Source organism: Artemia sp. Qi Xiang Cuo, chromosome 19, assembly GCF_049724085.1.
Source record: "Artemia sp. Qi Xiang Cuo chromosome 19, ASM4972408v1, whole genome shotgun sequence".
In the NCBI taxonomy this organism is placed as follows: Eukaryota; Metazoa; Arthropoda; class Branchiopoda; order Anostraca; family Artemiidae; genus Artemia; species Artemia sp. Qi Xiang Cuo.
In genome coordinates this window covers 40852349-40875230 of record NC_142812.1, presented here as the reverse complement: position 1 = coordinate 40875230, position 22882 = coordinate 40852349, and the positions used below count along the sequence as shown (strand labels likewise).

The 22882-nt window shown below is 37.4% G+C and overlaps 1 protein-coding gene across 1 annotated transcript in view; it reads left to right on the top strand.

The window, feature by feature from the left end:
- The window catches only part of ric8a (ric8 guanine nucleotide exchange factor A), a 102797-nt gene extending 80130 nt beyond the window's left edge, over window positions 1–22667 (top strand). The window contains exons 10-11 of the mRNA XM_089105089.1: window positions 3–122; window positions 20606–22667. Of these exons, the coding sequence (XP_088961215.1) occupies window positions 3–122; window positions 20606–20732 (247 nt within the window). The 3' untranslated portion in view covers window positions 20733–22667. The remainder of the gene's footprint in view (window positions 1–2; window positions 123–20605) is intronic.
- The last annotated feature ends 215 nt before the right edge of the window (window positions 22668–22882 follow it).

The window sequence follows — 22882 nt, the reverse complement described above, 5'->3', positions numbered from 1 at the left end:
AGAGTAAATCCAATCACTGGTTGCGTTGAAAAGCCCCATCCAAACCCTATGGAAGGTATGAGCGAAGAGCAAAAAGAGTACGAAGCCATGAATCTGGTTAATTTAATTGACAGATTACAAAGGTGAGACATTACCTGAAACTTGGTATTTACAATCTTCAAGACTTTTCGTAAGTGAATATAAAATAAAAGCACGTATATTTTATATATTATACTAAATTCTATAATTCAAATTGACAGATCACAAAGGTAAGACACTTGCTGAAACTTGGTATTTATAATCTTTAAGATATTTCGTAAGTGAATTTGAAATAAAAATATGTACATTTTATATATTATACTAATTTATCATATATATATTCTGCCGGGTGAGTTTTTCTGTACCTGCCGGGTGAATTTTACGATCGCATCATCCGAGCCGTTATAACTTATCTCGTGCCGTTGAGGGCTGCACCGCCTGCAACTGGGGGGAATAGATAAATCTTCTTGACGATTACCTCTAATGTTATGTAGAAATCAGATTCCTGGGAGCGTTGCCGATGGAGGCCTACGAACTAGTTACCTGCTTTGCGATTAGATGCAGACATATAAATGAAACAGATACACATAAAAAAGAAATATTTTTATTGAGATTTACATTTAGGTGTACAACAGTGCTTCACTTCAATTGACGACAAATAGAGGCAAAGTTAATCATTAAATTGACTCTCAAAAATAATGATGATGGCAATAAAGACAATCCTTAATTGACACGAAAAACATTTTTCTGCACTGTATCGCACAAGTATAGATTCTGCTCCCTACCAGCTATTTCACGATTGTCCGAAGTCCTGTGGCGGGGGCCGCTACCTTGTAATTACGTTTGCAAACTCACTTCATTATGCTCACTGACCATCCAATAATATGTTTTAAATATTATTGATGATTTAACATTCATACTGATCTTATAGCTTAAGCTTCCAGTGAACTCTGCATTTATCGATTTTTGTATTACCAATTATTGTTGTAAAATTGAAAAATAAATAAAACTATTAAGGCTAAAGTGTAGTTCATCTTTTAGCTGATTAAGAACTTTTCTTTTTGAAACGAGATTGAAAATTAATTAGGGAAAGTTTAATTTATGTTGGAATTATCTTTAGAAGGAAAGAATTTTTGTATTTTAAATATATCACATATTACTCACGGTACAACTTTTAGAACAAAAAAAAATTATATTTTAAAAAATTATAATATAAGAATTATTTTATACATTTATATTAAATAAAAATATTAGAACAGATGAACGACAATAGGGAGAATATGTAACCAAACCATTCTTAAACGGCTTTTTATAAATAGAATTGTTCACAAATGATGGTTCATTTTAGAAAAAGAGTATGACATCAAAAATATAAAATTTTCATGAGGGGATAATCAAATAATTTGTTTTAATGAATTGTAAGTAAAAAGTGACTTGTGTTAATAGTAGCCGAAACTCTAAAAAAAAGAAATTTATGTATGAACATGCACATCAAAAGAATCTGCTTTTTATGGAGATTAATTTTAAAAACTTTTTCCACAATAAAAGATTTTCAAAGAAAAGTAGAGCTTCATTAAGCCAAGAATGAGCAAAAATAAAGTCAAATAATCTTCCAAGCGTAAAAGTATCACAAATCACTATCAATAAAAAATAACTCAAAACGAGCAAAAATTAACATGAGTAGGGCTGATAACCCCTATGCCTTCTCAAGACCAGAACATAATTTGCGCTTTATTGAAAAAACAAACAAATGACTGTGAATCGTCAGTTTAATTGACATATACTGACATTTTTCATTTATGAAAGTAAGAAAGATGAAAACATTCCAAACGTATTTTGTTTTTTCAGTAAAGCCCACATTGTGTTCTGGTCTTGAGAAGGCATAGGGGTTATCAGCCCTACTCACGTTAATTTTTGCTCGTTTTGGGTCTGATTTCCAAACAAATGAGCCCATTCTGGAGTTTTTACGATCATTCTTTCTATATATACCTTATAACCCCCCAGGGTATAACTAATAACCCTTGCCCTGAGGGCTGTGGGGGGGGGGGGGCTATTCTTAAAGACATAATATCCGGACCTTTCAATTATGTTGAACAAAATGACTATCTCACAATTTTCGGTGGATGTGTTTGGGGAAATGGTGATCGTGGGAGGGCGGTTAGTTGCCTTCCAAACTTTTGACTATTAAAAAGGGCACTAGCCCTTTCAATCGATTGAGCTCTTTTTGAAGTTTTTACGACAACAAATGGCCGTCTCAAAATTTCTATCAGATGCATTTCGGGAAAATACGAGTTGTGTGTGTGGGAGGGGGAGTATCCACCCTCCAATCATTCTAAATCTCAAAAAGGGCACTTAGACTTCTGATTAGCAATCCAATGAGTCCCCTCCGAAGTTTATACGATCACCCTTTCTATATAAACTCCAAATGCCCCCAAGGCATAGCTTACAACCCTTGCCCTGAGGGCTTTGGGGGGGGTCATCCTCAAAGTCATAATTTCTGGATATTTCAACTACGTTGAACAAAATGGCTATCTAAAAAATGTTGATTGAATCTGTTTGGGGAAATGGTGGGCGTGGGAGGGGGTTTATTTGCCCTCCAATCACTTTCGACTATTAAAAAGGCCACTAGCCCTTTAATTTGCAATTGAATGAGCCCTTTTCAAAGTTTCTGTGACAACTCCTTCGATACGAATTACCCTGGATTACCCTTGTCTAAAAAAAATACATTTTGCCCACATTGCGCTTTACTTAGGCAACTGATCTTAGAAATATGGGAAAACCACCCTGAAATGGAGAGTCATCTTGATGAAACTTTTACGATAAAATTTAGCATATCAGAAAGCCAGGCTTTTTTAAGGGTTTCTTACCTCTGTACTATCCTTACACAGGTTTCAAGTGGCTGTCTACAAAAATAAGAAGTTTATATTTTTTCGAGAAGGATGATCATGGATCCGTGTTTTTTGTTTGTTTTTTCTGTGTTTTTTTTTCTCTTTATTTTTTTTCAGGGGTGATTTTATCTAACCTCTCCTCCTAAAATATCCGGAGAGATCTCTTTGAAATAGAACTTAAAGTTTTAGGTCTTTTTTAAATAGTAAAAGCGATTCCGCTACAGCGAAGTTTCTTTTTCTAATTTAAAAATGATATAATTTGTGATATTTGGTTGGATCTCGGCTAAACATTGAGTAAGTGAGAGCCTGTGTTTTACTGGATCAGTATTTCGGGATCAGAAGTCAAAACAAACACTTTGAAGGGGTGAAAAGTAGAAACTGTGCAATTTTCTTCGCGACACCTAAAAAAGAGATTATTGGATCTTTGCCAAACTCGAAGGAAAGTTAGAGTAATTGTCCTATTTATGCTTTTTGGGATTTGATATGTCATTGTACCTCTGTTTTGGAGGGAAAGGTGTCCTTGAATTCTTAAAACCAGAACATCTTGTAAAAGGGACTGTTTGATCTCGATCAATCTTTGTGCAAAGTTAAATTAATTGTCCCCAGTCGGATCATTTGGGTGTTCAGGTGCAATCCGTCCGATGCGGGAAAAAGAGGGGAGTTGTTACTAAGATCCTCTCATCACAACATGTACTAGAAAGGATGACTAGATCTCAATCAAACTCTCATAGCAGTAAGAGATAATGTCTTAGTTATGTAATTTTGGGATCAAGTTCCATCCGACTTTTCCAGAGGGAGGGAGTTACTGAATCTTGTCATCTCTATGTCTAGCCGAAGGAGCTATCTAGTTCGAACCACAATTTGTCGGAAATAAGACCTAGTATCCTCGTCGTGCCTGTCTATGTTTTGTACCCATTTTGATGTCTTAGGGTGCAGGGGGTCCCTAAATCTACCTGATAGGTTTTTCGGATATAAGCCAAACTTGGTAGGAATTCAGAGCAAATTTTTAGCTCTGCCTTTTGGGAGCTCATACCTAGTCTACCCAAGGTTGTGAGACGCCCCTAAATTCTTGTTGGAAATTTTACCAGAAAGTGCTGCTGAATCGTAAAGAAAATTTTCTAAAAGTAGATAATAAAGAGATAATGTCCTTGTAACGAAAGTAATATAATATATAATATAATATATATTGAAAACCCGTCGTATACAATAAATGTACAATGACAGAGTATGCAAAAATGTGAAAAGAGGAAACAAAACGATAATATACTAAAGAAAAAAAAATAATAACAACAAAAGCAACAACTTCATAAATAGTATACAAAATATTAAGAAAACTGGAAACTTAAAGATAACATACTCAAAGATTACAACAGAAACAACAACTTCTTCGAAAATAGCAACAAAAACAACAACTTTTGAAAGGAGAAAAAAAATAAAAAATAAAAAGGGAAACAAGAGGGAAAATTAAACAACTAAGCTTGCCCACTCGTGCTTTAGAATTGTTGGTTTTGTTTTTTGCCGGCTAATAAGTGTCTCAACAGCTAGATTTGGGTCCGCTAGGTTGTAGCGCCGAATCAGAAAACTATTTTTTGTTGCAATTTTAGTAGGTACTTTGCAAAACGGAAAAATAAAGAGCGGATTTTAGACTTTTCACGGTTTGCCAATAAATTCCAGAAAGGGGTCACATATAATATATGTGGCAGAGCGGTAGCGTTGTAAATACTTGCCAGTAGTGGACGGTTAAATCTCAGAGTGGATTTAACGATCAAAGCATAGGAGCTGGATATTCGCCGTTCAAGATGTGAGATCAGGAGGGAACGGGTATGCTGTAATGAGGAACCTATTGTACTATTTTAGATATACTATTTTATCAACTGGTTTTACTGAGCAATCACCTAGTGTGATATTAGTAGGAGGGTCATTCTTCCAATTATAAAGCAAGACTTCCTACTTTTGAGATTTAAATCTCAGACCGACTTTCTCGTAGTTGGACTGCAGACATGAGAATATTTCTGAAAGGCGGTTACGCGTCCGGTGAGATTCAGCGTGTCATCAGCAAAGCATACTAGAGAGATGTCAATGGAACTGAGAATGCATGATGAAGGACAGCTGTCTTGAGGTTCAATAATGTAGTTGTTGAAGAAATTGGGGGATAAAACTGCTCCTTGACGGGCACCTTTACGGACCGGTATCAAAGCTGACCGTGGGGCTCGCGGAAGGCCTTTATCGGGAGGGAGCTTGAGTCGCACGCGAAGGCGAGAGTAAAGATCACGGAAAGCCCGGATGATATTTGAGTTCACTCTTCTTTTAGCTGAGTTTATCAACGTAAGCGCAGGAATCAATGAATCAAACGCACTCTGCAGGTCTAAGCCCCCGATCGCTAGACTTTCTCCTGATTTGTGTGCATCCAGGAGTGCATATGCAACGACATGGAGCGCTTCCGCACAACCAATGCCGCGTTGGAAACCGAACTGTCTTGGTTGACTACAACACAGTTTTCCAAACCCATATAAAAGTAAAAGTTCAAATAACTTTTAGAGAGTGGTAGCAACTATGATTGAATGTAAAGAGGAGCATTTCATGGTAACTTTTACTTTTTTAGGAATTGGGATAAGATTTCCAATTGTGAAAGTGGTTGGGACAATACGCTGAATGAGGGTAATCTGCATCATGAGGGTTAAAAGACAGATGAGAGCAGGCCCACCAATTTTTAAATGGAGTGCACTGATCCCGTCAATCCCAAAAGATTGTTTAGGTTTTAGGTGGGAGATGGCCTTACATACAGCTCCCTCCGTTACAAGATAATCACTCCGAGGACAGCTATCTAAGAAGTCGTCCAACTCAGCTTCGTATCTTTCGTTGAGGGCTGGGTCAGGAGGCGAAAATTCTGACCCAGAATATGCGTACCATTCAGAATCAGGGATAGCAGATGCGGATAAAGACTCATCGCTTTTAGAGGAAAGAAAACGTTAAAGGAGAGAAGGATTAATTTTGTCCCGTGTAGATTCGATATCAATCATCTTTTTTCTGCGAGCTTTTAGCTCCTTCGCGAATTTTCTTTTTGTGAGCAGGCGGATTGAATTGACTACCCCCGAACGGGGTCGTCCACAAGAAATCCAAAGTTAAAGCCAAAAATTTAGACTTAGAATGGGTATCCACTAACTCTGGATTTTCAGACCAGCCAGGAAGGGTATGATGACGGGGTCTACTTAGAGGGACGGCTGCTTTTTCAACACAGCGAAGGGCATGGCAAATTTCTGCGCAATAAAAGTCAACTGATAGTTGTGTTTCCTCCCTTGAAAGAGCAGTCAATCCAGAGAGAAGATGGAAAGGGACACGGATCTTACTAAGGACTCTGGCGGCTTCTTCTTGAAATAAAACAGGGTTAATTTTACGCCAATCACGGCGACACCTAGGAGGTGTTTTCGAAGTTGTTTGCGTTTGTGTATCTGAGCTGTGGCAATGAATCTCGGCTGAGAACTGTATTGGTAAGTGATCAGACAGCTGAAAATCAAGCACAACCTTGACAGGCGAAATCCTGAGATTTGCGGACGCAACGACGTGATCGAGATCTGTTGTGGACATTGAGGTGTGTGTAAAATTTAAATCTTTGCACTTGAGATCAAACTGGTCTCCAAAAATACTAAGCAACAGCGTAGAACGTAAGGACCTAGATAAGAGTGGTTCATTCAAATCGGAATTGAAGTCACCAACTAATATACATTGAAGACTTAAGGATCTAATACGGTTAGTACATTGGCTGAGTTTATCACTAGAAAAAGTATAAGCACGCTCCGAACACTCATCATGGTAATTTTTAGGCAAATATACATTAATAAAAACATAGCACTCAACACGAATCGCCAGAAAATTATCATTGACTTGAAATACACTAGATCTTAGAGTCAAACGAACAAAAGTGGCAATACCACCGGAGGGTCGCCCTTTTCCACTTAGCTGCTTCGCTGAAACTGAATAAACTGATACTGAACTATTAAAACTAAGAATACTTTTACTGCGGCTTGTGACGAAATGTTCGTGTAAACAGACAACTTCATTTTGCTCAAAAACAACATCTAAGATCGGAATTTTATTCGCGAACGAGCCATTAACGTTCCACGATATACATTTAACTGCAGCAGCTTCAGATGTCATTTCTTTTGTGGATTACTGTTTGAGGGACATTTTACACTGTAAACGTGTGACTGCTGATTTTGCATTCAACGCAAAATATCTGCTGTCTGCATGGTTCATCTCGCGTAGAACGATGTTCACTTGAGGCACATCTAGAGCATAAAGGTTCAGCCGTACACTGGGAAGCGAGGTAACCGATTTTGTGATAGTTATAGCATCATCTAGGCAAGAACTTAAACGGATCAGCAGGTAGATGCTCGTAGCCGATAATCACCGAAACACTCAGAAATTGTTGGAGCTCACTGAAAGTGTCAAAATACACTTTGAAAGAACGGGATTTTCCGCACAGTTCAGTCTTCTTACTATTCGGGATTAGATTTTTTAGTCCTTCTCAGTTTATATCCTCAGGGACATTTCGAAGCACAGTGATGTGCAGGGGTTCTCGAACAGTAATTTTGAGATTGGGCTTGGAAAATTTCGCTTTCTCAACGATTTTCGCTGCTGCAGCTTTCGACCTGACCACAAGCTTCCATTCTTTTGCAGAGGATTCACTGGAGCGCCATCTATAGTATATTCATTGCTATTGTGTCTGAGTTTGTATCTTTGCTGGTAACTTGGAAAAAGTTTCTGAATTATTTTGAGGTCTTTTTCTGTTGTTGTTCACCCTCCAAAGATAGATTTTTTGTCAAGTAGGGTATATATGACCTTCTCCAATTTTTAGAATAATCCCTTTTCTCTGGGTATTTTCACCAGCGCCATATTCTTTCGTGGGTAGATTGGCACGCCATCTATAGTTTAAATTCTTTATAGTGCAATTTTTTGATTCCTTTTGTTAAAAAGTGTACTGGGAACTAGCCGAAGAGGGGAAGGAACCTCCCGCAAGCGACGTAGTACCCGCAGGTATTAAGTTACCCGTAAATTGCGGGGAACAGTTGAGGGGGTCCTTCCACTTCCCTTGTTCCTAGGTTCCTTGATTTTGTTTGTACTTAGTCAGCGCTCGTGGATTGCGTAATAATCATTCTGTAGCAAAATGGCAAGCGGGAAGCTTGTTTTCAATAATGTACTGAACTTTGTTGAGCGGGCGATGAAAGCTTTAAACCCGATAGACAGTTTTGTCAAAAGTGAAATATAACATTTCTCCGATGTGGATATATTGGAAGCGAAATAGGTGATTAGAGATGAAGCCGAATATGCGACGAGAGTGACTGCAAGAGACAAAAGTTCGGATAATGTCATTGACATAATGAAAGTTTTTAAGATGTGTGACGAAAAAAAATTTTGCTCCCGCGGTTCGTATTATACAAACCTGATGACGTACCGATTATTCCAGGCGAGATAAGTGCAACTTTGACGAGAAAAGTGGGAGAGCTTTGCCGAAAGTTCGACAGTTTCGTCGAGTCTGAGTATCAGCTGCGCAATTCCTATCAGTCACGCGAGAATAACGGAAAGCATAAACAGACTTACGCCGTAGTTCTCAAGAATCCGCCCCAAGGACTGACTGATCCCGAATCACGGAATGACTATTTTAATGGACTTTGCGGACAGACAAGCAGTGACATCGTCGAACTGAGGCCTCGTAAGAGTGCTTGGAGCGTTCTCGTGAAAGACAAAGTGACCACCGATTCCATTGCACAGGCTATTAGCAGTACCAATAATTCCGTTTTCGCGAGAGTAAAAAGCCCCTGTTTCTTCGGGATAATTCGCCACGTCCCTGCTAGTATTTCAGAAGAGGACTTACGCAGTTTAGTGTCGAAATGTGTCGAAGCTTCTGGAATAGGCAAAACCAGGTCATTCAAATTGAAGTTTGATTCGCGTGAAGACCTACAGAGTGCAATCAAGTCTCCCCCCGTGATTGGGTATGAGCGGCTGCCGAATCACGAATACAAATTTATGCCATTCCAGTGCTACAAGTGTCAATGCTTCGGCCACGCAGCAAAGACATGTCCAAATCCGCCAAAGTGCTCCCGTTGCGCTGGGAAACACTCCAGCTCAAAGGACAATCCCTGTCAGAACCCCCTCAAATGTGCTCTATGTGGTTCGGCAAACCATCCCTGTTACAGTTTTAAATGCCCTGAAGCCCAGAAAGAGTTAAAACAATGAATCATCTTAAGCTCAAAGTTGTATCATGGAACATGAATGGGGGAAGTCTGGCTAAACTATCTCTGGTTGAGCAATTAGTACAAGAATATGGCGTAGTCTGTCTACATGAGCACTTTCTTACAGCAGAAGGACTTCAGCTTTTTGAGGTCAATGACAGCTCCAGCGTATTCAGTGGTCCTGCAAAACGTTCTGGCAGAGGTAGACCCTCTGGTGGTATTTCAATACTGGTACGCAAAAGTCTTAATCCTTCCTTGTACAAGCAGTCTGATTTCTTCGTCGGTGTCCGAATTGCTGATACAGCTCTATTCTGTGTCTATATGCCCAAGGATTATCGTGACGATGAATCTGATGCAAGATTCAATGTTGCTTGTGGACAGATTTATGGAGCAGTTGAGGGATGTGTCACGCAAAAACTGTCATGCATTGTAACCGGAGATATGAACTGTAACCTGTGCGACAACAGCCCGAGAACTCAGGTTCTGGTAGCTGCCTGTGAAAGTCTCCGTGTACTTGAAAATGACCTGGACTACACGTATATACACAACTCCGGCTCTGTATCCTCCCTTGACTCAATGCTGTGCTCTGCAGTGTGAAGACAAACGGAAAATGTAGGGTAAAATTAAGCATCTGTGCTTCCGATCACCTACCCATCTCGAATGTGTTCTGTGTCACTAATAAACCTACTCAGCCCGATGAATGTCACCGTAAATGGGTGGTAAAATCTGAGTGGGGAAAAGCCGACTGCGCTTTTCAAGTCCGTGTATGATAATATACTTGAAAAGATAAAGGTCCCATTTCAACTGCTTCAACAAGGTTCGCCTGTTCCCGATAATGAGAAGCAGAAACTCCTGAACAATTACTGTGCAGAAATTACACATGCCCTACGCTGTGGCGAAAAGGCTGCAGTTCCGACACGAAAAGTTCGAATCGTAAGTGAAAATCCACAGTGGTCTCAGAATGTACAGTTGTCCGAGTCTTGTAGTCGATCTAAATTCTGGAATACACTATGGAACAAGTGCGGGCGCCCTCGTCAAGGTGTCTTGAATGATATCAGGCTATATACTAAGTGAAAGGTCGCCAAGACCCTTGCTAAACACCGAACCGACTTAATGGACCAGAATTGCAAAGTGCTTGAAGATGACCCAAATGCAGTCTGGAAGTATATTAAAAAGAAAAGGAGTCTGAAATCTCGCAAAGAACAAATTTTGCCAAGTCAAAGTGATTGGAATAAATATTTCACCGCCGAATTCTCACCGCCGAACAAGGCTCTCGAGAAAGAGTTCGAAAAAGAGCTCGACTCCCTCCTAGCGTCAAATGAACGAAGTGTCGGGTTCGTTGTTACTGTCTCTTGTATCCGTCATATGCTATCTAAACTGAAAAAGAAGTATTCTCGAGGTGATGATAATATTTGTGGAATGCATCTGGCTATTGGGGGTGACAAGGTGTTAAATCACCTTGCTCTTATGTACCAGATGATCTTTAACTGTGATCTTGTCCCCGATGTTTTCTGTGTTGGCGTCGTTACACCAGTTCCCAAAAAAGGGACTGATCCCAGGAACTGTTCATCATACCGCCCGATATTGCGCCGGTATTCTGCAAACTCATGGAAATGCTTGTTTTTGGTGACCTAAGTGAAGCTTGTTATACTCCCGATTCGCAATTCGGGTTTAAGAGTGGTACTAGTCGCGAGCATGTTCATTCGTTGATAGCTAATCTTTTGCTCAGTGCTCACGATAATAATCATACACTTGTTCTAGCAAGCCACGATGTGCGTAGAGCATTCGACTCCGGTATCCACGCACATATACTTAATTCTGCTTGTAAACGCGTAGTTGACCGTTCGGTTGTCGTTGTATGGAGGAGCATGTATAGGAGGCTGAGAGTGAAGATTAAAGTCCCCACTCATCGCGGTATGGTGGTATCCACCGTAGTTATACCTGTCCGTAAAGGTATCCGGCAAAGCTCCATCACTTCCCCTCCTCTATACAACAACAGTATTATCGTCCCTCAAGAATCTGCCAAAACGTGCTGCATATATCTAGGTATAGACGTGTCGCTCATCAATTACGCTGATGATATACTTAACGCAAGTAGTTCTGTTTCAAGTGTGAGGATAACTACAATATATTGAGTGATGAATATGCTAAGATTGGGCTAGCTTTTAATGCTGCCAAAAGTGAAGTAGTTGTTTTTCGTCGCAACTCGAAAGATTCGACCCCGATTAGCGTGCTCCTAGGCGATACTGCGGTGAGCTCAAAGCCATCTCTCACTTACCTTGGACTGCCAATCGCTTCAGATCTGTGGTCTACTCGTGAAGCACTGGTTGAGCATTTTTCAGAAAAGGCACGCAAAGCATACGGACTACTTCTACCCTGCAAACGTTTGTATAACCGTGGTATACTCGGAAGGCTCTATTCCGTATTCGTTATCCCGCATGTTCTGTCACTCTCGCCGTTTTGGTCTCTTTTCACCGAAACAGATAAGCGCTCAGTCCGTCGGGTTTACTATAAGTATGCAAAGTATCTTTTAAGTGTTCCGCCATGGAAGAGAAACTCAAGAGTTTTGAAAAATTACAGCGTTGTGGACCCGACTACTGCAGCTACTGAGCGAATCGTTCGATCTCGGCGTTCTCTCAATCCTGATCATAATATGTACCGAGCTATCGTAGGCTAGTTTGAATAAGAGTTTAGTATGCTGTATATAGATTGTTATTGAAGTCTTGTTGTTTCTCTTATTGCGTTTTCTTTTTCTCTTTTTTTCTCTTTTTTTCAATACTCCGTTGTGTAACCTTGTGTTATTTATGATGGGAAATAAAAACCATTCATTCATTCATTTGCGAAGTTCACTAATGTCATTTGTATTTTCACAGAAACTGTCTATGAAAGCTTTCCGGTCATTTGGGCCATTGAGCTCCTTGGGGGGATTTTTCAAGACAACAGAATAGGTAGAGTTTCTGGGCTTGGACGTTTCAGGTGCACTACGACTGCTTGTGAAAATACTGGTGGCTGGAGCGGACTGGGTAGCCAAAAAATTATCAAGCTTCCGAGAGAGTTCATTTACTTTGGTAGTAACTGTTGCATTCACCGCATCTCCGATGACCGGAACCGAGCAGGGGTTAAAGATGACAAATTTTGGCATGCTCATATTATTTTTCGCAGCTGAAACTAGAATTTTGCACATTTCAATGATATTGTCTGCATCTTTAGAGTAAATAACAAGACGATTCGTAATATTCAACTCAGTATGAAGGATTCGCATTACCTCTATAAAATCTTCATGTGTATAGAAAGCAACACACGCTTTTACGGTACACTCCAATTTTATTCCATCTGTAAGTGCTCTCGTTACACAATTCAGCAACGGATTCAAAATAATTTTTTCACTTTCAGCCATCGTAGTTCTAAGCGTAATTAAATCTCAATGTAAAGTCACAAAACAATGACTTACCCGCAAGGGGGGCTTTTTTAAGTCCCCCCACTTTCCAATAAACGCCTTCTAATTATCCAAATGAAAACTCAATCCAATCAAGCAGGCAGTGACGTCACAATGGAGTTATAGTTTTGTAGTCCGAGAAATTGTTTTCAAGGTCACTGAATTAATGAGATTTCAAAATCTTAAAAGATAATATCACACTGCATTTACGTCAGGGATTACGATTACTTTCATTCCTCACGAAATATACTTGGGTTGCGCAATAAATTATCCTTTTTGACACTTCAAATATAATCTGATAACGAATGCTATTTATTTGGTTAGATGTTCACAGCACGGGCTATACAATATACTTGGCTATACAATAGGCTCTAGTGTTATACTTGGCTATACAAAAGTAAGTGTTTCGCCGTAACATGACAAGTTTTCAAAGCGTTGGAACGTGATGAAAAGCATAGCAAGTATAGCCGTGACTATACTCTGCTATATGAGAGGCTGTATAATATAGCCTCTATATTCATTATTGTAGTAAAGTAGGTATATGTTGGGTGTTATTCTGCCCTTTGTAGGGGGTATAATTACGGTCCTAAGGTGATTAAAACTCGGGTAGCGTGTCCTCAAATTCGGCCCTATTGATTACCTAGAGCGTACCTACTGGGAGTTAATCGAAAAGCTTAAATAATGTTTTAGAGAGGTTGGTTATAATATAATACTTTTATTTATGCAACACACGATACAAGGTCTGGCTATGTATGCCACGGGGACTAATGGTCCCAGAGAATTAGCAAATATAATAATACTAGGCTAAAGTACAATACAATAAGATATTTGAACGCTTACAATATTCCGAGGTATTCCCAAAAATAAACGGACAGAGGTCAGCCCGGCAAATAGATTAGAATGACGCTCGGGCCCAAAAACTTAAGCGTTTATATTAAAAAACAACCGCATCTATCCGGCCAATTTACGTACTTCGCCAGGAAAGTGGTTATTTAGCAATTTCCTTTCAAGCTTCACATAAAGGATGTTATCGCTTATCTTAGTAAAAAGTGGTATTACGAAACTTAACAATCTGTATTTTGCGTTGTAAATATTTTATTTCATATCAAATTATTTCTGCTTAATTGGACAGGTTACCGCATTATGAATAAAATCAGGCTCTGATATAGTTTACAAGAAGCTTTACAAATATTTAGTAAATTCATAAATGACTTTTAGCATATATAAACCATTAAGAATAACTAGGCTTAGAACGTCATCTTCTTCTTCTTCTATTTCAAAGCAGGCGAGCTTTTCAGTCGATACTATTTAGCCCTTTTCCTTTGGCTTCACTCTGTGGGCTACAGAGCTACTGGCTTGGTTGTCTCTTATTTGTTAGATATTCTCAGATATCTTTCAGTAGATCTGTCGACTCAAGGAGTTCAAATATAAGGTGATAGATTTCGATTTCTATGCTCTGTGTGCAGGTACAGTTGACTAGACTGTTGGCTGATAGTGAGATTTTGTGGTGTTTGAAGCAATTTAACAGTTTACAAAGCAAGGTATGTTGGGCAGACGTCAGCATATTACATTCAAATAGGCAGTGGTCAATTGTTTCATTATTCATATTACAATACATGTAGAGAGGGGACAGGGGAACTGAACCACTTGAATTGGGAAACTGGTACGACAATGCAAGAAAATTTAGTCCATTTGTTCCAGAACGAGATCTATGATAAATTGTAGAAAAATGATAATTGGGAAAGGGGGAAAGGATACAATTATTTTTATTAAACATAGTATCTGATAGTCTCCATCGATAAATTTCTCTAATGGGGATTGGTCTCCCACTTGGATGGTCGATATTTATAGTATTTTTTGCTATTTCATCAACCTGATGATTACCACTTATACCAGAGTGGCTAGGAATATACTGAAGGTAAGTTCTTATGCCACTTGATGACAATGATAAGTGTCAATATCCAACTTATACTGAGGAGCTGAAGACATAAACTCAAGGCTTGATAAAGAGTCGGGAAAAACTATTATTTTTATTTGAATTGCAATCAAAGGTTGTTTTTCCATAAGGTGTTCTAATGTCATGGTTATGCCATTTAACTCTGCAGACATTATATATACATTAGTATACAATCTCTCACCCATTGCAATATTCGGATTAGGAAGGAAAGCACCACTTGCTACCTTCTCATTTATTTTGGACCCATCAACAAATATTTGGAAATGGTTTTTATAAGTAATTGTATTAATTTCGGCAAATTTTTTCTGGACAAAAGCGATGGGGGTTAAATCTTTAGTCCACTTTGAGAAATCAGTATTTATTATGGGGATTAACAAATTCCATGGAGGGGATTGGGGGAAAGTAGGTGCAGTAGACTTTGCGGGTACAGGGAACTTCTTCTGAATATTGGCATATTCATCTGCAATGCCTCTATACATGGCTGGATTTCTTAACCAATTATGTAGAGTGTATGCGCTATTTGATTCAATTTTTGTAAGATGTTTTATCAAGAGAAAGCTACGTATCTCCCTTATTGTGGTTAATCCACTCTCCATAAGTAGAAACTTGGTGCTTGTGGGTTTCCTAAGACCAAATATGAGGCATTATATCATTTTGTATTGTTTCCATTTTTGCATCTGGGTATTTGCACATGCACCATAGACAATGAGCCCATAATCAATATGGGGTTTTATATGTGATTTATAAAACTGGAATAACGTTTTCTCCTTACAGCCCCAGGGTGTGGAAAGTAGTCTTTTTAGTATACTTGTTTTTCTATAGCATTTTCTATTGTGTTTGAAATGTGAAGGTGGAAATTAAGTTTTTGGTCAAGCATGATGCCTGGGTAGTTAATATGATTATCTTCTGAAATAGTTGTTCCATTTAGAGTTAGTCCTGCATTAACATGGTTTCGCTTTCGGTGAAATTGGATTATTTTTAACTTTGTAGGTGCAATGGGTAAATCTGAATGTTGAGAGAATTTTTCAAATTGGAAAAGTGACTTTTGCAGCTTTGACTGTGCAATCTCAAAGGTGTTGCCAGATGACCATAGTACCAGATCATCAGCATATTGTAGATTCGTGTGGGGGGGGGGGGTTCATGTCCCAGAGATATAGGGCAAAGAGGAGGCAGCTGAGGACTGCTCCCTGAGGAAGGCCTTTGGCTATTGTCTTTTGAGGTGATGAGCCTGAACCTACACAAACAATGAAACTTCGCAGTTCTATGAACGATTTTGTAAAACATACTAGCTTGGGGGGTAGTCCAAGGTTTGCAAGTTTATTTAAGAGGATTCACATTGTCATATGCCCCTTCAAAATCTAGGAAAGCTGCGACTAGGACATTATTTTTTGAGAATGATTCATTTATTGTATTTGTTAATAATATGAAAGCATCCGTTGAGGAGTGGTGTGTCCTGAAACCAGTTTGAGTGTGAGGGATCATATTATTTTTTTCAACAAACCAGAGGAGTCGATAATAGATCATTTTCTCCATTATTTTCCCCATTACAGGAGTAATCATTATAGGCCTATAAGACTCAGGGTTATTTTTGGGTTTATTTTTCTTTAGGATTGGTAGGAGGGACGAACATTTCCAGATACTGGGGAACGTAGATGAAGCCAAAGCATGATTATAACAATTTAGAAGTTCTGTTTCTATGAAGGGGTTAGATTCTTTATCCATGTAGGGTGTATATTGTCATAGCTGCCGCTAGTCTTGGTCCTAATATGATGTATTGCATTATTCATTTCCTGGATTGAAAATGGACTGGTTATATACTCGGATCCTGGGCGAGGTTGCTAACTAGGGTTCATAGGAATTGGGGATGTTTTTCTGCAATTGTTTGATGTTAGCTTATTAACAAAAAAGTGGCAAATAGCTTAGCTTTGTCATTATCATTATCATAATGGGTATTATTATGTATAAGCTCATACAGGAGGGGTTGGGGGAAGTCTTTTTCCCACGGATGTGGCTTATAACTTTATGTATAATTGGCTCATGTGTTTCTCTGGAGAGATTATTTGCAAAATTATTCCAGTAGTTATATTTGGCATTTATTATAGTCCTTTTTAGATTAGATTCTGCTTGTAATTTTTTTAAATATGTAGTAGGTGATGGTTTTTTTAGGAATGTTCTCCTAGCTGCCTTATATAGTTATATTTTTCAACATATTATGAATATTTATATAACTGAAGAAATCCATGGCATCTGTAGTTTGGCCATTAGGGTTGTAGAAGCTTATTATGTAAGTTTTTGTATTATTCATCCAAACACTGATACCAATTGCATCAACATCATTTACAATATCTCGAAAGTTGATGCCACAGAATTTTAGATTATTATTAATTATTAAGGCTACTCCACCTCCTTTTCTCTCTGATGATCTATCCTTTCTCAGGATAGTATATCCCAGAGACTTAATTTGTTGATTTTGGTTTAAATGAGTTTCCTGGAGGCAAGCAATTTCAATAAAATTATTATTCATAAAAGATATAATTTCATTTAGCTTATTTTCTGTGAGTGATCTTATGTTCCACTGGAGTATTTATATGTGTTGTGTTGTTGATTTAATTTTCATATGACTGTGTATCAACGTTCAGCTTTGATAATAGTAGAGCAAGATCTTTTTTTGCTTGAATGAGCATATGATTAGAGGTGTAGATTTTTGCAAATTCACCAATGATTTTTGTTTTCTGTTGTTGTTGTATATTCATGGCCTGAACTGCATTGCAGTTTAGAATGAATAAGCATATATTTGGGGTTTTTATGTTTGGTTTTGCATCCAGTTTGTCAGCTAAGGGACTAATTCCTGGTAGTGTTTCTGGTTTGTTTCTTGTTGGGAAGGGGTGCCAGGCCAACATCATCTCACTAAGCAAGTAGGCTTGTTGGCTTGGTGATTCTTTCTGATAGAGATGTGAGCTGTGGGGCTTAAAGGATGGTGTTTTGTCAGGGGTACTTGATGCATTGGGAGTGTTTGACTTGGGAGTTTTTTTTATTTCAATATAGGTTTTATTTGGTGTGATTGGGCAGCATTTGCTTCCATAGCTGCAAAGGGTATGGAATTGCCTTCTCTGTTGCTATTTAGAGTGTTAGTGCTCTTTTCTTATATGCAGGGCATTGTGATTTATTGGTGGATTCATGTTGGTCTTTACAATTGATACATGTAGGCCGAGTGTTGTTGCAAGTTGTCAACTTTTTAGGATGGGAGCCTTTACAATTACTACAGGCTAGGAGAATTTCATTGCATTTATTTGTTTTGTGTCCCAGTTTCAGACACTTCTGGCACTGGATAGGCTTTGGCTTGTATTCCTTGTGCGGTTTGATTTGCCCAAATGGGAATAACTTTTCTGGGATATTAATTTTTTTTCTTCAGTGTAAATAGGAAAGATCTACTTGTTTTTAATCCATTAGAGTTGGGTTTACCCAGTAGCGTGACATCTTCTACAGGGATTGTGTTACCAGTCCTATCTGAGAGCCCTTCTTTTAACTCCTGAATTTGTATTTCTAGGGGAAAATTACGTGCTACTATTATTGTTGAGGATTGTCTTGGGTTCCATTTATATGAATTAATTGGGGTATTCAGAAGAGATTTTAGATTAAGTATTATATCTGCAGATTTATGATCTTGGACAGCTATTAGCAAAGGTCCAACACGGTGAATGTTAAGAGAAAACATTGATTTTAACATTTTGAAAATTGCAACCCTTATTGTCGTAATCATTGTTATTTCAAATGGGATATTAGGAGTAATTTTGAGGTAGATTCCTAAGTTTTGGGAAGGAGAAACTTGGACAGAGGGAGGGGAAATAGTTTTGATTGGGGACGTAATTTTCCTCTTTTTGGAGCTCCTAGAAAGGATCTCTTGAAAGCCATTATCTTCTATGGTGACATTAGCTCCAACACTGATCCTATTCTCAGAATTTGAGCTTTCATGTGAGCTTTGTGATAGAGAGCTTGACCAGCCAGATGGGGCAAAAATGGATCAATTTCATTAGTACATTGGGTGGGATCCGGGGGGACTTTTTTAGGGGAAGGTCTTGGCAGGGCCTAGTGGACTAAGCTCCAATCTAATCCGGAACGGAGAAAACTATGATACAAGACCGGCTGCACACTACTGGGGCGGAAACTTTACTATCCGCAAAAGAAACACCACAGTATGGCCCTGAGGAGGATTTTGAGCACGATTGGTTTGATGCAACTACTGATAAATCGAGACAATAATTCACAAGAAATTTATTTTTAAATTTTTTAAAGTGTTGTTGTTGTGCATCACGTCATGCACAGTACTAGCACTGCTTCGGCTTTTTATGCTTCTAATCCTATCCCTTTGTTGTCTACTTTCATTGTCGCCGCTACTACTTCTTCTGTGAAGCGAAGAACTGTTGCTCGTCAAGAATTAAATGAGTGTTTAGTCGATATTAATTTTGGTTGAAAGTACATTAAGATTGTGAGAAGTGGTTTTTTACTACTTTTTGTTGTAAAAAGTAATAAAGCAGTTCTTTTACTACTTTTTGGCACAAGTTCATGCCGCCTTATGCCTCTTTTTTACATGGGCTAATACCTCTTGCCCTTGGGGTTCAATTAGTTCCAAAATTTCACGGGAAGATTGAATGGACAAACATGGAACATTTTGCTGAAAACTATGCTAATTCTTGTTTGTGAGTGTGTGTTTTTTTTTGTTTTGTTTTTTTTCTCCCTATCCGCACTTATTTATTACTTGAATTTGGGAGATGCCTTTATTACCTATATTTTCTATCTATATTTATCATCTATATTTTCTATCTATATTTATCATCTACATTTTCTTTCTATCTATATTTATATCTATATTTTAGACGACTCAACTTTTTGGTCTCTGTTTTCATCTATATTAGCTTAAGGAGTGAGCATTTTTTTGGATACACAGATTTCATAGGAAAGTCCCAAATGGCTTTGCTATTCCAAGTGACGTTTAGAAGGAGACTTCAACATCAAGACTTATTTTAATTTTGCTCAAATCTAAATTGAACCATGTAATGTATATATAATGCCGTTTTAAGGAACATCTTGAGCCTAGCCGACTGGTTAGCACTCTAGACTTGAAATCCTGAGGACAGGGATTCGAGTCCTGGTGTCGCTGGTTATTTTGTTTGAAACGAGGATCAATAGTGTGACCCTGTAAGCTCAGCGAGGGTCGACCCAGCTGTAAAAGGGTACCTGGAGAAATCGGGAGAGGAAAACACAGGAAGTGTCGGATTATTTACCCCCCCCCCCCCCACTACGCATTGCACTCCCGGATGAAGGCAGTAAATCAAGAAACTAGTACATGCGAAACGCAGACCATTGGTCAGCATGCGTAAAAAAAGGTTTGAAGAAATGTAGTGAAAAATAGGGTATAACAGTGGTTAAAATAAAAAGTAGTACTGTCAGCAAGTTTGTATTTATATATAAGTTTCTGTCAGGTGAACGGAGAGTTTAGATCTTAAAACTGCCGATTTGGCTACGCCACTCAGAGGCGGTTCTAGGGATGGAGCAGAAGGAGCATTAGCCCCGGGTGCAGAAATTTTAGGGGTGCAAATTTCAAATAGATAATCTAAGTGTTATAACTAAAACCATTATGTAATTTAAAATTTTTATTTTTATTAAAAATAAAGTAGAGCGTGCAGTTAATAAACGAAAATAAACTAAAAATTAAAATGTTTCAATAATAATAATTGAATGATGGTAATTAAAATAAATAAATTAAAATAATCAATGAAGATTAAACAATTAAAAAATTTAAATAATAAATTAAAAAATTAATTATGAATTATTCGATAGATTGAAAATAATAATGATAATAAATTAAAATTATGTTAAAATCTGGCCTAAAAATTTTGTAGGAGATAGAGAGGAGGGGAGGGGGCTAATCAAGATTTTGCCCTGGGCACAAGAGAGGCCAGAATCGCCACTGACTAGAATATAATATTTTAGGGATTCCACTTTACCGGATTTGGGCATAGTTTATGTTAATGCATCTTTCTTTCAAAATATTCTTATTAAGTACAATTGATTTTAGGACTGGTATTGTTAAGCCTTGTCATGTCGGGGAAGATGAACGTCCACATCCTGTTGACCATATACTTCAACTAAAAGATGAACTTGAAAGACCCCTTGGACGTAACCAGGACACTGATGAAGATTGAACAACCTGAAAAACTTTCCTTTCGTTTTGTCTTCTTTTACTTTTTTTTTCCAGGAAAATTGTTTTATTTATCTATGACAGCTAGAACCAAAATCTGATATAAAACCAAGTGTATTCCCAATTTTGTAAAGCATGTGTTTAAAGTACTTCCTCTATTTAATCTGTTTTTTTCTTATTAAGAAGAATAACGGATAAGCTGAGTCTCGTATTCGTTTTTTCATTTCTATTAGCCTTGTTAGAATTTCAACAGAGATGTCCCTTAGAAATGTCAGTTTAGAAATGTCCCTTAGGGGGCTGGAAAACATATGTTTTGGACTGATATTTTTTTTTTCAAGTATATTTAGGATGAAACAACTTAGACCCTCCCTAATGTTTTGTAGCATAACTTAGATTATCGAAGGTAAAAATTATTCGATATACGCCTCAACTAAACCAGGATTCAGTTTTATGTTTGCTCCCGTTACTATTGTTACTTCGTTGATGTTTGCATGCACGTTTGAAACGGAATGAAGCTACAATAGTTATAGCTTGGGAAATGAAAATAAGTAATGTTACTTCATCTATTCAAAATGTTCTTAAAAAATTTCTAAAAAAAACGACAAAAAAAAATTATAAAAAAAATGTTCCTAATTGATTTTTTTTTTTAATGTTTAATAGCAGACAAAAGAGCATAAGAAACTGATATTGGAGGTAACCCAGGCCTGTCTCTGAAAAAGAAAAAAACAACAAACAACATTTAGACCGAGCGAAATCATAAAGTATATTATAAAAACTAAATAATTCAATTAGTTTCATTTTTTTTATTTGTCACTTTTGTTTTTCATCGGGTTGAATATAGAAGGAATCCGACTGGTAGGCTCAAGAACATATTTTAAAACAAAGCAATGGACAAAACAAAAAAACAACAAACCATTAAATAATAAAGAAATCCGAATATTTTGGCTTAACGTCCGGAAGCCTTTATCAATGGAAACAAATAAATTAGCTAAATTAATAAGGAAAATGAAAACAATATACAGAACACATCTTAATAACTTTCAATATCACCATACAAATGTCACGAATACGCACAACAGAATGATAAATTAGGTTGTCTCTGGTACAATTGGGGTTTGAAATAACCTCATTTCAGAGACAACCTAATTTATCATTTTGTTGTGTATATTTGTGCTATTTGCATAGTGATATTGGAAGTTATAAAGATGTGGGTTTTGTTGGTTGTTTTTCTTTTCTTTATGTTACGTTTAAGTTAGCTTAATCTATTTGGTTGTGTTTTTATTGTGTTTTTTTTACGTTGATAAAGGTTTTCGGATGTGAAGTCGAAATATTCGGATTTTTTTGTTATTTAAAGTTCGTTCCTTTTTTATCCATTGCTTTTTTTAAAATGTTATACCTCTTTTCTATATGTTTTTATTTGTTTATTTGTTCTGTAGGTGGAAAGGCAGTATGGTCTAAGAAATCGTTTAAAATGTACTATGTGTGTTTTTTAATAGCCCTTTGTTCTACAATTTAATCTAGCCCTAACTATATTATAATCAATAAGAATAATCAAAAACTAAAAAATTTCCATTCGTTTATAATGGTCAAGGTTGATTCCAAATGAAATTAGACCTGTATTTGATATACAAATTTACAACTCTAAAATGTTTCTAATTTTTCTGGGTAAGTCTGTATTCTCCAGGGAGCTGCCAGCTCTAATTTTCATCATACTCATGCTAAAGCGCTAATGTCTACTGTTTTGTCAATTTATTATGCTCTTTGGTATGGACTACAGTATGTTATATATTATTATTGCCAATGTGTATTTGAAGTTTTTAAAAAATAGGTAAAGAAAAAAGTACAGGACATGAAGAAACAATTCAAAATCAACCTTATTAAAAGAGGAAAGGTACTAGAAGAAACCTAATAGGGTTTAAAACAATTTTGGCATTTTTCTTTCTAAAACATATTGCTAGAAATTTTATTCGTTTTTTGGTCTTTTAATGTGAAAATTTTAACATTTGCTTTGAAAAAATTCTGATGAATGTATGCAATACGCTATTAATCTAATGATTAGATCAATAGATTGTAATCCAAAGTCGAGCATGTCCGTATGATTATTTGTTTTAAGGAACGAGAAGGTAGGACTTTGTAGGAAATTTTTCTGTACAA